The sequence below is a fragment of the Nicotiana sylvestris genome, chromosome 4 (assembly GCF_000393655.2).
Source record: "Nicotiana sylvestris chromosome 4, ASM39365v2, whole genome shotgun sequence".
Classification (NCBI taxonomy): domain Eukaryota; kingdom Viridiplantae; phylum Streptophyta; class Magnoliopsida; order Solanales; family Solanaceae; genus Nicotiana; species Nicotiana sylvestris.
Genome location: NC_091060.1, coordinates 175,746,781 through 175,759,352, shown reverse-complemented (window position 1 = coordinate 175,759,352; position 12,572 = coordinate 175,746,781). Strand labels below are relative to the sequence as shown.

The following is a 12,572-nucleotide window of genomic DNA, read 5'->3' as shown; positions in this document are numbered from 1 at the left end:
TGAAGGCCCAACATATGGTCGGGAATGGTTGTCTTTCGTATTTAGCCTTTGTGAGTGATGTCGGTACAAAGACTCCCAATATTGATTCTATTCCAGTTGTGAGGGATTTTCCCGATGTGTTTCCTGCAGACCTACCAGGCATGTCACCGGATAGGGATATTGATTTTGGTATTGATATGGTGCCAGAACTCAGCCCATTTCTAGTCCACCATATCGTATGGCACCAGCGAAGTTGAAGGAGCAACTTCAGGAACTCCTTGATAAGGGGTTTATTCGTCCTAGTGTGTCACCTTGGGGTGCACCTGTTCTATTTGTGAAGAAAAAGAATGGCACGATGAGGATGTGCATTGATTACAAATAGTTGAACAAAGCAACAATCAAGAACAAGTATCCTTTGCCTCATATCGAAGATTTATTTGACCAGCTTCAGGGAGCGAGAGTGTTCTCCAAGAATGATCTCTGTTCAGGTTATCACCAATTGCATATCAGGGACTTGGATATTCTCAAGACAGCCTTAAGGACTAGATATGGTCATTATGAGTTCCTTGTTATGTCTTTCAGGTTGACCAATGCCCCGACAACATTCATGCATTTGATGAACAACATGTTTCGGCCTTATCTTGATTCGTTCGTGATTGTCTTCATTGATGATATTCTAGTGTACTCGTGTAGTCAGGAGGAGCACACAGAGTATTTGAGAGTTGTGTTGCAGAGGTTGAGGGAGGAGAAGCTTTATGAAAAATTCTCCAAATGTGAGTTCTAGCTTAGTTCAGTGGCTTTCTTGGGGCACGTGGTGTCCAGCGAGGGTATTCAGATTGATCCGAAGAAGATAGAGACAGTTTAGAGTTGTCCCAGATCGTCCTCAGCCATAGAGATTCGCAGCTTTTTTGGTTTGGTGGGTTATTACCACCGGTTTGTTCATGGATTTTTATCTATTACATCGCCCTTGACTAAGTTAACTCAAAAGGGTGCTCTATTTAGGTGGTCGGATGAGTGTAAGAAGAGCTTTCAGAAGCTCAACTCTACCTTGACCATAGCTCCAGTATTAGTTTTGTCATCAGCTTTAGGTTCATATACAGTGTATTGTGATGCTTTGAGAATTGGTATTGGGTGTGTGTTGATGTTGGAGGGTAGAGTTATTGTTTATGATTCTCGACGGTTGAAGCCCCATTAGAAGAACTACCCTGTTCACGATTTGGAGTTGGCTGCCATTGTTCACGCATTGAATATTTGGAGGCATTATTTGTATGGTGTGTCATGTGAGGTGTTTACTAATCATGTAGTCTCCAGCACTTGTTCATACAGAAGGATCTCAATTTAAGGCAGCGGAGATGGTTGGAGCTGCTAAAGGATTATGATATTACTATCTTGTACCATCCGGGGAAGGCCAATGTGGTGGCCGATGCTTTGAGCCGGAAGGCGGTGAGGATGGGGAGTTTGGCATATATTCCAGTTGGGGAGAGACCTCTTCCAGTTGATGTTTAGTCCTTGGCCAATCGGTTTCTTGAGGTTAGATATTTCGGATCCCAGTCGGGTATTGGCTTGTGTTATTTCTCGGTCTTCCTTGTATGATCGTATCAAAGAGCGCCAGTATGATGATCCTCATTTGCTTGTCCTTAAGGACAGGGTTCAGCACGATGATGCTAGAGATGTGACCATTGGTGATGATGGGGTGTTGAGGATGCAGCGCCAGATATGTGTGCCCAATGTAGATGGGCTTCGGGAGTTGATTATGGAGGAGGCCCATAGCTCGCGGTATTCCATTCATCCGAGTGCCGCGAAGATGTATTAGGATCTGAGATAGCATTATTGGTGGAGGAGAATGAAGAAAGACATTGTGGGATTTATAGCTCGGTGTCTTAATTGTCAGCAGGTGAAATATGAGCATTAGAGACCGGGTGGCTTGCTTCGGTAGATGGATATTCCAGAGTGGAAGTGGGAGAGGATCACTATGGATTTTGTAGTTGGACTTCCACGGACTTTGAAGAAGTCCGATGCTATTAGGGTGATTGTGGATCGGCTGATCAAGTCCGCGCACTTCATTCATGTGCGTACTACCTATTCTTCAGAGCGGTTGGCAGGGATTTATATACGAGAGATTGTTCGTTTGCATGGTGTGTCGGTTTCTATCAATTTAGATAGAGGTACTCAGTTTACTTCGCAGTTTTGGAGAGCCGTGCAGAGAGAGTTGGGTACTCAGGTTGAGTTGAGCACAGCTTTTCACCTCAGACGGACGGGCAGTCTGAGCGCACTATTAAGATATTAGAGGACGTGTTGTGTGCTTGTGTCATTTATTTTGGAGGGTCATGGGATCAGTTTCTACCACTCGCAGAGTTTGCTTATAACAACAGCTACCAGTCGAGTATTCAGATGGCTCCATATGAGGCTTTTGTATGGGAGGCAGTGTAGATCTCCAGTTGGTTGGTTTGAGCCGGGTGAGGCTAGGCTATTGGGGACAGACTTGGTGCAGGATGCTTTAGAAAAGGTAAAGGTGATTCAGAAGAGGCTTCGTACAACGCAGTCGAGACAAAAGGGTTATGCTGATAGGAAGATTCGGGATGTGTCCTACATGGTTGGTGAGAAGGTTCTGTTGAAGGTTTCACCCATGAAGGGTGTTATGAGATTTGGGAAGAAGGGAAAATTGAGTCCTCGGTTCATTGGGCCTTTTGAGGTACTTCAGAGGATTGGAGAGGTGGCTTATGAGCTTGGTTTGCCAACCAGCTTATCGAGTGTGCATCAGGTATTTCATGTTTCTATGCTTCAGAAGTATATTGGCGATCCGTCTCATGTTTTGGACTTCAGCACGGTTCAGTTGGATGATGATTTGACTTATGATGTGGAGCTAGTGGCTATTCTAGAGCGTCATGTTCGAAAATTAAGGTCAAAGGATATAGCTTCAGTGAAAGTGCAGTGGAGAGGTTGGCCCGTGGAGGAGGCTACCTGGGAGACCGGGCGGGAGATACGGAGCAGATATCCTCACCTATTTGAGGCTTCAGGTATGTTTCTTGACTCGTTCGAGGACGAACATTTGTTTAAGAGGGGGAGGATGTGATGACCCAACCATGAGTTACCGCTCCGTTTCCCTCATTTCTGCTTCTTATTGCTTTGATTATTGGTATTATGTGTTATCGGGTTGGTTGGTTCGGGTTCGGAAAGGTTTCAGTGAGGTTTGAGACACTTAGTCTCTTTTGAGGAAGCTTAAGTTGAAAAAGTCAATCGAATGTTGACTTATGTGAAATAGGTCTCGGATGTGAATTCTGATAGTTCGTATACCTTTGGAAGATGATTTGGTACTTAGGAGCATGATCAGAATGTGTTTTGGAGGTCCGGAGTAGATTTAGACTTGAACTGGCGAAATTGGAATTTTGGAGTTTTCCGGTTGATAGGTGAGATTTTGATATAGGGGTCGGAATGGAATTATGGAAGTTGTCGTAGGTTCGTAATGTCATTTGGGATGTGTGTGCAAAATTTCAGGTCATTCGGACGTGGTTTGGTATACTTTTTAATCGAAAGAGGAATTTAAAAGATTTTGGAATTCTTAGTCTTGGATTCAATGCAAAGTTGGTGTTTTGAGAGTTCCGAAGGTTGGAACAAGTTTGAATAAGATTATGGGATATGTTGGCATATTTGGTTGAGGTCCCGAGGGCTTTGGATGAGTTTCGGGTGGTTAAACGGACTATTTCATGTTGTGGAAAGTTGTAGATTTTTGGGCTTCAGCTGGTGCAGGTTTTTCTTCTTCGCGATCGCGTAGGGAGTCTCGCGATCGCGTGATCGCGTAGGGCTGTGATGGGGGCAGTTCAGGTTGTGCTTAGCGATTGCGTAACTTGAATCGCGATCGCGTGAGTTGGTCAAGTTGTGCATCGCGTTCACGTGGCTCTATTCGTGATAATGTAGGTGTAAGGTCTTGTGCATCGCGTTCATGTGGGTCTATCCGCGTTCGCATAGGGTAAATTTGGAGTTTGGTAAGGAGGTCCCGCGATCGCGAAGGAGGTCCCGCGATCGCGATTAAGGAATGTTAAGTGTTGGGCAGAATGTTTTAAAAGCTCATTTCCGCGATTTTGAGGCTAAGTTCCTCCATTTTTGGGTGATTTTAAAGCTCCTTAAAGGGAATTGAAGAGGGAATCAAGGAGGAACACTTGGAGGTAAGATTTATGGACTTTATACTCAATCCTAATGTGTTTTCTACCTAATTAATCATGGAATTTAAGCCTAATATTGAAGAACTAGGGCTTGTAATTGGAGACCTAGAATTTGGGATTTGAGGGATCATTTGTGGTTGGATTTTGGTGATTTTAATATGAATGAACTCGGGGAGTGACAAGGATTCTATTGATGTAATTTTTATGGGAATCCGAGACGTGAGCCTGGGGGTCGGGTTTGGCCAATTTCTGGTTTTTGTGTTGTAATTTGATTTCTTTCGGGTGGGTTATGTTCCCTTAGCATATTTTGATGATTTCGTTCTTATTTTGGTTAGATTCGACACGAGTGGAGGCCGATTCGAGAGGCAAAGGCATCACAGGCTAGAGTTTGGACCGGATTAAGGTGAGTAATGATTGTAAATGTTGTCCTGAGGGTATGAAACCCTGGACTACACATCCTTGTGCTTTATTGAGGTGATGCACACGTTAGATGACGAGCGTGGGGTCGCGCACCATTGGGGATCGCAACTTAGTCCATCCCGAATGACTATTTTACTGTGTATTTGATTGAAAACTGTTTGCTATCATTATGTTTTGGGCGGAATGCCATATTTGGACCTCCTGCCAATTGTTTTGGACCCTTAGGGGATTTTTATTGTTATTTTCTCATTGTTTTGATTTTATATCTGTACTCAGTCATGCTACATTCTACTATTTTCATAACTCAACCATATTTACTCTGTTTTAACACTTAAATGATATTTTTGGGCTGAGTATCATGTTTTACTGTGCCCGAGTGGCTTTTTAGAGATTTCTGACTGAGTAAGATCGAGGGCATGTGTTGTGAGGTTATTGAGCTGAATCATGACTATGAGGCCGAGGGCCTGAATTGCACGCCACGAGGTGGCTTGATATGAGGCTGAGAGCCTATTGATTATGCCACGAGATGGCTTGATATTGCGCTTGGGTCGTAAGGGGCCCCTCCCGGAGTCTGTACCCCCCAGTGAGCGCGGATACCCATTGTAATATGAGATATAGCCCGAGGGACTGGTATTGTTCCATGTTGTTGCTCTAGGGGTTGATTCCGTTGACATTGTGCTCGAGAGGCGGATTTTATGTGTTTATCTTTTCTAGCTGCTTTTCATTTACTTGTTTAACTGTTGAAAAGGTGTTTTAAAGTTGTATTCTGAACCAAGGTATTTTTATAAGATTTCACTATTTTATTGCATTTTATTGGTTTTACACTGCTTCTTTATAGCATGTTGTTGTATTTTTACGTGATTTCTTATCGCTCAGTCTTCATTTATTATTATTACTCTCTGAGTTGGAGTACTCACTTTACTCCCTGCACCCTACATGTAGATTCAGGAGCTTCAGGTCCTGCTAGCGAGGGTTGATAGCTTCCAGCAGATTTTCGGAATCCACTAGGTAGCTGCTCGGCGTTCGCAACCCAGTGTTTCTCCCTCTTATCATTATTTCTTTCCCTTGTACTGGATTTTGTAATAGACTGTGTAAACCCTTTTCCGTATTCCTAGACTTATGTTAGATGCTCGTGGTGACACCCCGATGTCGGGCTGTGTTTGGTTTTCTGCAGTTGATATATTTCACTCTATTATGGGAGTTCTTATTATTAATGGCTTAATTGTGTTATTTTAATTGCTTAAAAAATAAATTGGGTGTTGTGTCGGTTGGCCTTGTCTTCACGAGAGGCGCCATCACGATCGGGTCTGGGTTTAGGGTCGTGACAATCTTTATGAGCACCATTCTTTCTGGTAACAGATGAAACAGTTGTCTTCGGTTTTAGCTACCCTCTACCTTCGACTCTACATGTCATTCTTTCATGCAATGACTTATCATAACATATTTTATTGTATACAATAGTCTATTTTACATTTTTCACTTTTAACTTTCCTAGAATTGACCTCTTAATTCAAAAAGATAAGACTCAATTTTCTTTTAAAAAGAAGTCACGTTGGAGTTAAAGAATGCCCAGGCAATCTATTTTTTCGAAAGTTAAAAGTACTTAGTTTATTGTGAAAATTAACAGTTAAAAAGAATAGTAAGTGATTGAGTAGGAATATTCAAAAGGAGTTTATATAAGGGAAATATTTAATTGAAAACTTCTTAGATAGTTAAATAAGGAAAGAATTAATAAGTAAGGTTTTAGTTTTTTTTTAAAATCCTAAATATTAAGAATTTAATTCAAATGACAGTTTTGTCTAATGTAAAATTAATTTTAAATATTAAAAAAGGCGAGCGATATTTTGCTAAGGGCCTTAGTGCTTTTATTATAGTATATATAGATAAACTACTTCCTTTAGTCCACTTTAATTGATTTTTAGCCTTTTTGTGGTCCATAATATTTAAATTTTTTAGATATAAAAAAATGAATTAACTTCTTTTTTCCAAAGTTTCGCGTGGAGTAAAATGCCAAAGAGTATTTATTATATTTCTAATGAATAAATTAAGGGTACTATGGTCAATTTTATTGTTAATTAATAATAAAAGATGGATTCCTTAATATGTATGAAAACAACAAAAAAAATCAATTAATATGGACCGTGGGGATTAATTTATTTTTCTTAAATAAAGCGAAATGGATCTCTATATATCAGCTGTTAATTTATTTATTATTTTTCAACCAATGCGGAATATAATCTACTCATTTTTTTGAATTGAGACGTCATACTATATGTGCTTTCCCATTGACCCTTGAGTTCTTAAACCCATAGATTGTTCGGTGATTATTAGTAGCTTTCTTGATTCTATTGATGGTATGCATACTTAAATTGTATTTTTTGCCTCAAATTCTATATTATGTCGTGTTTCCATTGATGATATGCACGCTTATCTATTTTCTGCCTCATATTGAACATTAGGCGCAGTTTTCTAATAGCCACTCTTTTGTTTCGAACGGAATGCCTAACTTTTCTAATTCATGTCAAAAGATATAGAACTATAAGTTCTACATATAATTGATAAAAAATTCCATTTATGTTCAAGTAGTCACTTTCTTGTCCAATATTATATCGAATCAAATTCAATAATTTTCTGAGTTCTAACATGTACAATTACAAAATCAATATTGTGGCACGTAGCATAAGCATAATCCAATTTGCTCTTGCTTATCAATAAGAAGATTACGTTTACATTGATGGTATGCACGCTTATTTATATTTTAACTCATGTTGAAAATTAGGCTCAGGTTTCTAATAGCCACTCATATGTCTCTAACTGAAAGCCTAACTTCTCAAATTCATATCACAAGATATAGACCTATATGTTCCACATATAATTGATGAAAAACCCCATTTATGTTCAAGTAGTCACTTTCTTGTCCAATATTATATCGAATCAAATTCAATAATTTCCTGAGTTCTAACGTGTACGATTACAAAATCAGTATTGTAGCACGTCGCATAAGCATAATCCAGTTCGCCCTTGCTTATCAATAGGAAGATTACGTTTTACATTGACGGTATGCACGTTTATTTATTTTCTGCCTCAAGTTGAAAATTAGGCTCAAATTTCTTATAGCCATTCATCTGTTTCAAACTGAATGCCTAACTTCTCAAATTCATGCCACAGGATATAGACCTATATGTTTCACATATAATTGATGGAAAACCCTGTTTATGTTCAAGTAGTCACTTTATTATCAGATATTATATCGAATCAAATTCAATAATTTCCCGAGTTCTAACGTGTACAATTACAAAATCAATATTGTGGCGCGTCGCATAAGCATAATCCAATGGGAAGATTACGTTTACATTGATGTATGCACACTTGTTTATTTTTTGCCTCAAGTTGAAAATTAGGCTCAAATTTCAAATAGACATTCATCTGTTTCGAACTGAATACCTAACTTTTCAAATTCATGTCACAAGATATAGACCAATATGTTCCACATATAATAGATGGAAAACCCTATTTATGTTCAAGTAGTCACTTTCTTATCCAATATTATATCGAATCAAATCCAATAATTTCCTGAGTTCTAACGTGTACAATTACAAAGTCAATATTGTGGCACGTCGCATAAGCATAATCCAATAGGAAGATTACGTTTATAAGGCTGTCATTCTGCCTTCCGAGACTAAACGATGTCTCCATCTGCATCTGCATTGCATAAGGCTGCCTTTCTGCCTTCCAACTTGCATAAGACTACCATTCTACCTTCCGAAGTTAAGCTCTACGTCCATCTGCATATGTATTGCATAAGGCTACCATTCTGCCTTCCAACTTGCATAAGGCTACCATTCTGTCTTCCGAGGTTAAGCTCTACCTCCATCTGCATTGCATAAGGCTATCATTCTGTCTTCCGAGGTTAAGCTCTACCTCCATTTGCATCTGCATTGCATAAGGCTATCATTCTGCCTTCCGAGGCTAAGCTCTGCCTCTCATTTTCTTCGAAACTAAGCACTATCCCAAACACTATTTATCTCGCTTCTCGTACGGGCTAAGCTCTGCCCTTCAATTCGCAAGACTAAGCTCTGTCTTGTCCATACTACTGCATCCTTCATGGGCTGAAATATCACCAACTCATCCAAAGACGTCATCGTTTGGAGGCACCGTTTTCATAGCCCGAGAACACCATGTCATGGCATGAGGATCTCTTATTGTTATTTCGTAGTTCATTCTTGTTTATGTTCATTTCTGTTTATGTTCACTTATATTTCCAGAATTATTTTACAAAGACAGTTTACTAACAATGGTACACGGTGATTTTAACCAAAACCAAATCAGGAGACGAAATTGATCGAGCTTGTGAGTTTGGAAGGAGTGCTAAAATCCACAATGAACCGTTCGAAGCAAAAAAGCTACCAACATTGATCGGTTTCCCAATTCCGGCAAGTAGTGTAATGGCTACGAGTTCCCGCCGACGACACTCCAACAGATCGTCCAAATATATTCCCAAATAGGGTCCGATCATATTTGGCACGTTTCTCTGGATCGGAGAGAGTAGCGTAAGCTGATTGCACTCTAATAAAGTCCTCAGCTGAAGAATTCTGCTGAAATCGGGCGACATCGGGATGTAAAATTCTGGCTAATCTCCGGTAGGCAGACTTAATTTCATGAGTAGTAGCACCAGCTTGAAGTCCTAGAACTTCATACAACGATGACTGTGAGGCGATGTTAGAACTAGTTGTAGTCCTCTCGGCGGTGGAGTAAGCGGCGGAAACAGAGAACGATCGCTGCTGCCGGAAGCTGACGGAGCTCGGCGGTGCTAGTGGTGTACCGGCGGAGAATTTGGAACCGGTAATTGAAGTTGAGAGAAGAAAAGAAGAAGAAGAAGTAGAAGCCATTGGATTGGAATTTTTTGTTATAGAACAATTTGATTAGTTATTGGAGACAAGGTTAGTGTGTGAATGTTTGGATAGGTCATAGGTGAATGAACATTCCTATTTATATTGGTAGGAAATAGGCGGGTGAAGCATTTATTTTTAATAATATAATTTAATTCAACACAATATCTTTGACACAAGAACGTGTAATATTTAATGCGTTTTTTTAGCTCAATCAAATTTAGAAATTTAAAATTAAAACCCATGCAATATAATTGGTCAGTATTTTAATTTTTTGATTTTTCGCCTAATGTTCGGTATCGATATTTAGACCTTAATTAATTTCAAATTCGTGTTACATAAGATTAATCGAATGGAAGCACTTTCTAGCAGGACAAATAACTCAACGGTCTTAAAGTTATGTCCCTGTTTACCCCATGTGCAAAAATTCAAGTTTAACAAATGTTATTTCTTGTTTGTCCCATACACAACACTTTAACTTTTAACCTTAAAGTTTTGCCAATGACCTTAAGCCTATGAGACAAATGGAGATAAAAATTAAAGACCACCATAAAAAAATTATGTTTCTGCAATTTTGTGATCAAATTATAAGTCTAATTAATAGTATTAGAATCATATTCATCACATTATAATAATTGGTGATATTTGGACTTAATTAATATCGAGACGTAGTTTAAAATTTGCCATGTCATAAAATTGTCCCTAGTTATCTGAAATGCCATGTGATAGTAGTATGGTTAAAGTACGTGTATGGTGAGCTGGTAATGGGACGGTGCAGGTGTGGAGCGGTGCGGGTTTATACATATACGGGACGGGACGGATTTATACATATGCGAATGCGGGGCGGACGGTTCAACATAAAAATAAATTCAGTTTTTTGCAGGTGTAGGTTATGATTTAAAATTTTCAAATAAGTAAACTTTTAGTTATCGATCACTAATATTCAATCAAGAAATATTTGTTTTCAAGTTTTGAACTTATAATTCATTCTCCTAGGAATTGGATCTTTGTAGTCTTAAATTGATTTAGTTTTTTAAATTGATTCATAGTAGACGTTTATTTAGTTGATTGTAAATATGAATGATTCTGCTAATTGCATCATTAGAAAGAAAAGCTTGTTTAATATTTTATTTATTGCTCCAAAGTCCCACTTTTAACTATATAGTTAATTTTTTTAACAGAAAAAGGTTAGATATATCCATTTACTTTCATTTATTGTTAAATTATGTCCCCTGTTATACTTTCCGTTCAAATATACCTCTGCCGTCCATCAAAGTTTTATATTTATCCCTATTTTAACGATCAAAACACGTGGCGTCTTATGAGAGATTGAATCAAACCCGACTCGTTACCCAAGACCCACACAAACCTATTCCCCTTTTACTCTTCTTAATCACAAGCATCCACATACTTCTCCTCTTCTTTTTCATCAATTTCATGGAGTACCAAACATGGAGTCGGTATCGGAGGAGGAGAAGCAGACGAGTCGGAACTAAAAATCATTCAGAGTCTTAGCAGCGCCAGAAAGAATTGTACGCGACGTTGGAAAAATATGGTCGGCGAGACAACTAGGGCTGTCGAGAAACGCCTGTTGTTTCGACGGCAGTGGTGTCGTAAGGACCAACGACGTATCTCTTTCGCCAATTCTTAACAATTTTTCCTCCAGAACGAGAATCCATGGCGGCAATGAAGGGGTGAAGAAGGAGTTGTAATGATTGAATTACAGAGCATATGTTTATCACTATTAATTAAGTTATAAGTGGGTAAACCATTAAATTTGTGGATTGAAGCATAGAGGTGGCTGTGGTGCGCAGCAGCCAAAAATTTCAATAGATGGAATGGAAATGGTTGCTGAATAAGCTTCAAAAGAAAAAGAGAATAACCCGAGCAGATGCCAAAACCATTTGAAAGGAAACAACAACTCTAGCTGTTCTGATTCGATTTGGGCAGCGGCACACATTATTACAATTTCATATAGCTACATGTTTTGATAATGATCTGCCTGCAGGACAACCAAAAGTATGCTGATTTTCTCGATTATCCTTTTCTGAACTGTTGGATCTTTTGAGAAGAAGAAGAGGGGTGTTTTAAGAGGGGAATGGGTCCGACTGGTCATGGGTTTTAGTTGGGTATGGGTTTTTTAGTTTTGTGGGTTGGATCTTTTGATTAAATGTTGTCACGTGTCTTGGCCGTTAAAATAGAGATAAATATAAAACTTTAATGGACGGCAGAGGAATATCTGAACGAAAAGTATAACGGAGAATATGAATGAACAATAAAGAAAAGTAAAGGGATATATCTGAACCTTTTCCGTTTTTTTAAGCTAAGTTCATGTATATGATCTCATTACATTGTACAATTTGAATTATATATTAGAATGACATACTAGTAGCATTCGGTAGGATTTATAGTTATTCCCTAATTATGGCTATTCAAAATATAACTTCTTTGGTTTGCCACTGAATGCTGATGGAAATCTTTATATTAGCAATGACATATATATACATAATTGAAAAAGACAAAAATAAAAATAAAACAAATTGAAAAGAAAAAAAAAAGAGGAAATTTTGTGGGGCGGGGGAAGGTAATGCGGGGTGAGTTGATGCGGTGAAAATGCAATACGAAACATGGAAGGGTGTATTAAAATTTTACGGATTAAGGTAGCGACCGCCCCGCACACGCATCGCTCTGCATCTCTAGTGGTGAGGTTTTTGTTTTGGAAGCAGGCTTATCCATTGGTGACTCAGCCGACTCTGAGAATCTGAATCTTTGTTGGCTACCTCGTAAGTTGTGCATTAAGTCATGGGACAGCTGCGAATTACTAGGACTTATTTTGTCTGCAGCTGATTGTTCTTTCCTAATCCAACTTCAATATATTCTGCTCCAGCTCGACTATCAAAATCTCAGTGGAACAACGTACGTTTTTTAACTGCTAAATTAAAAGTTTCAACAACTAAAAACGAAAGTATAAAGTCATTTTCGTATAATATATAGTCACTGGTTCAAGCCGTGGAAATAGTCTTTACATCAGAGATAAGTTGTTTACATTATAATTTTTGGGGTGCGACCCTTTCCCGAACCCTGCATAAATGATGAATGCTTTGCGAACCAAACTGCCCATTTA

General features: G+C 38.8%; 1 protein-coding gene across 1 annotated transcript; it reads right to left on the bottom strand.

The window, feature by feature from the left end:
• Nucleotides 1–7,986: 7,986 nt before the first annotated feature.
• LOC104217761 (chaperone protein dnaJ 11, chloroplastic-like) lies at nucleotides 7,987–9,550 on the bottom strand. Its single transcript, XM_009768075.2, has one exon. It carries the CDS (start codon nucleotides 9,446–9,448, stop codon nucleotides 8,963–8,965), a length of 486 nt encoding a protein of 161 aa, XP_009766377.1. The 5' UTR covers nucleotides 9,449–9,550; the 3' UTR covers nucleotides 7,987–8,962.
• Nucleotides 9,551–12,572: the final 3,022 nt, after the last annotated feature.

Excerpts from the sequence above, each read along its gene's own strand:
- LOC104217761 (XM_009768075.2), bottom strand. The coding sequence starts at position 9,448 with ATGGCTTCTACTTCTTCTTCTTCTTTTCTTCTCTCAACTTCAATTACC.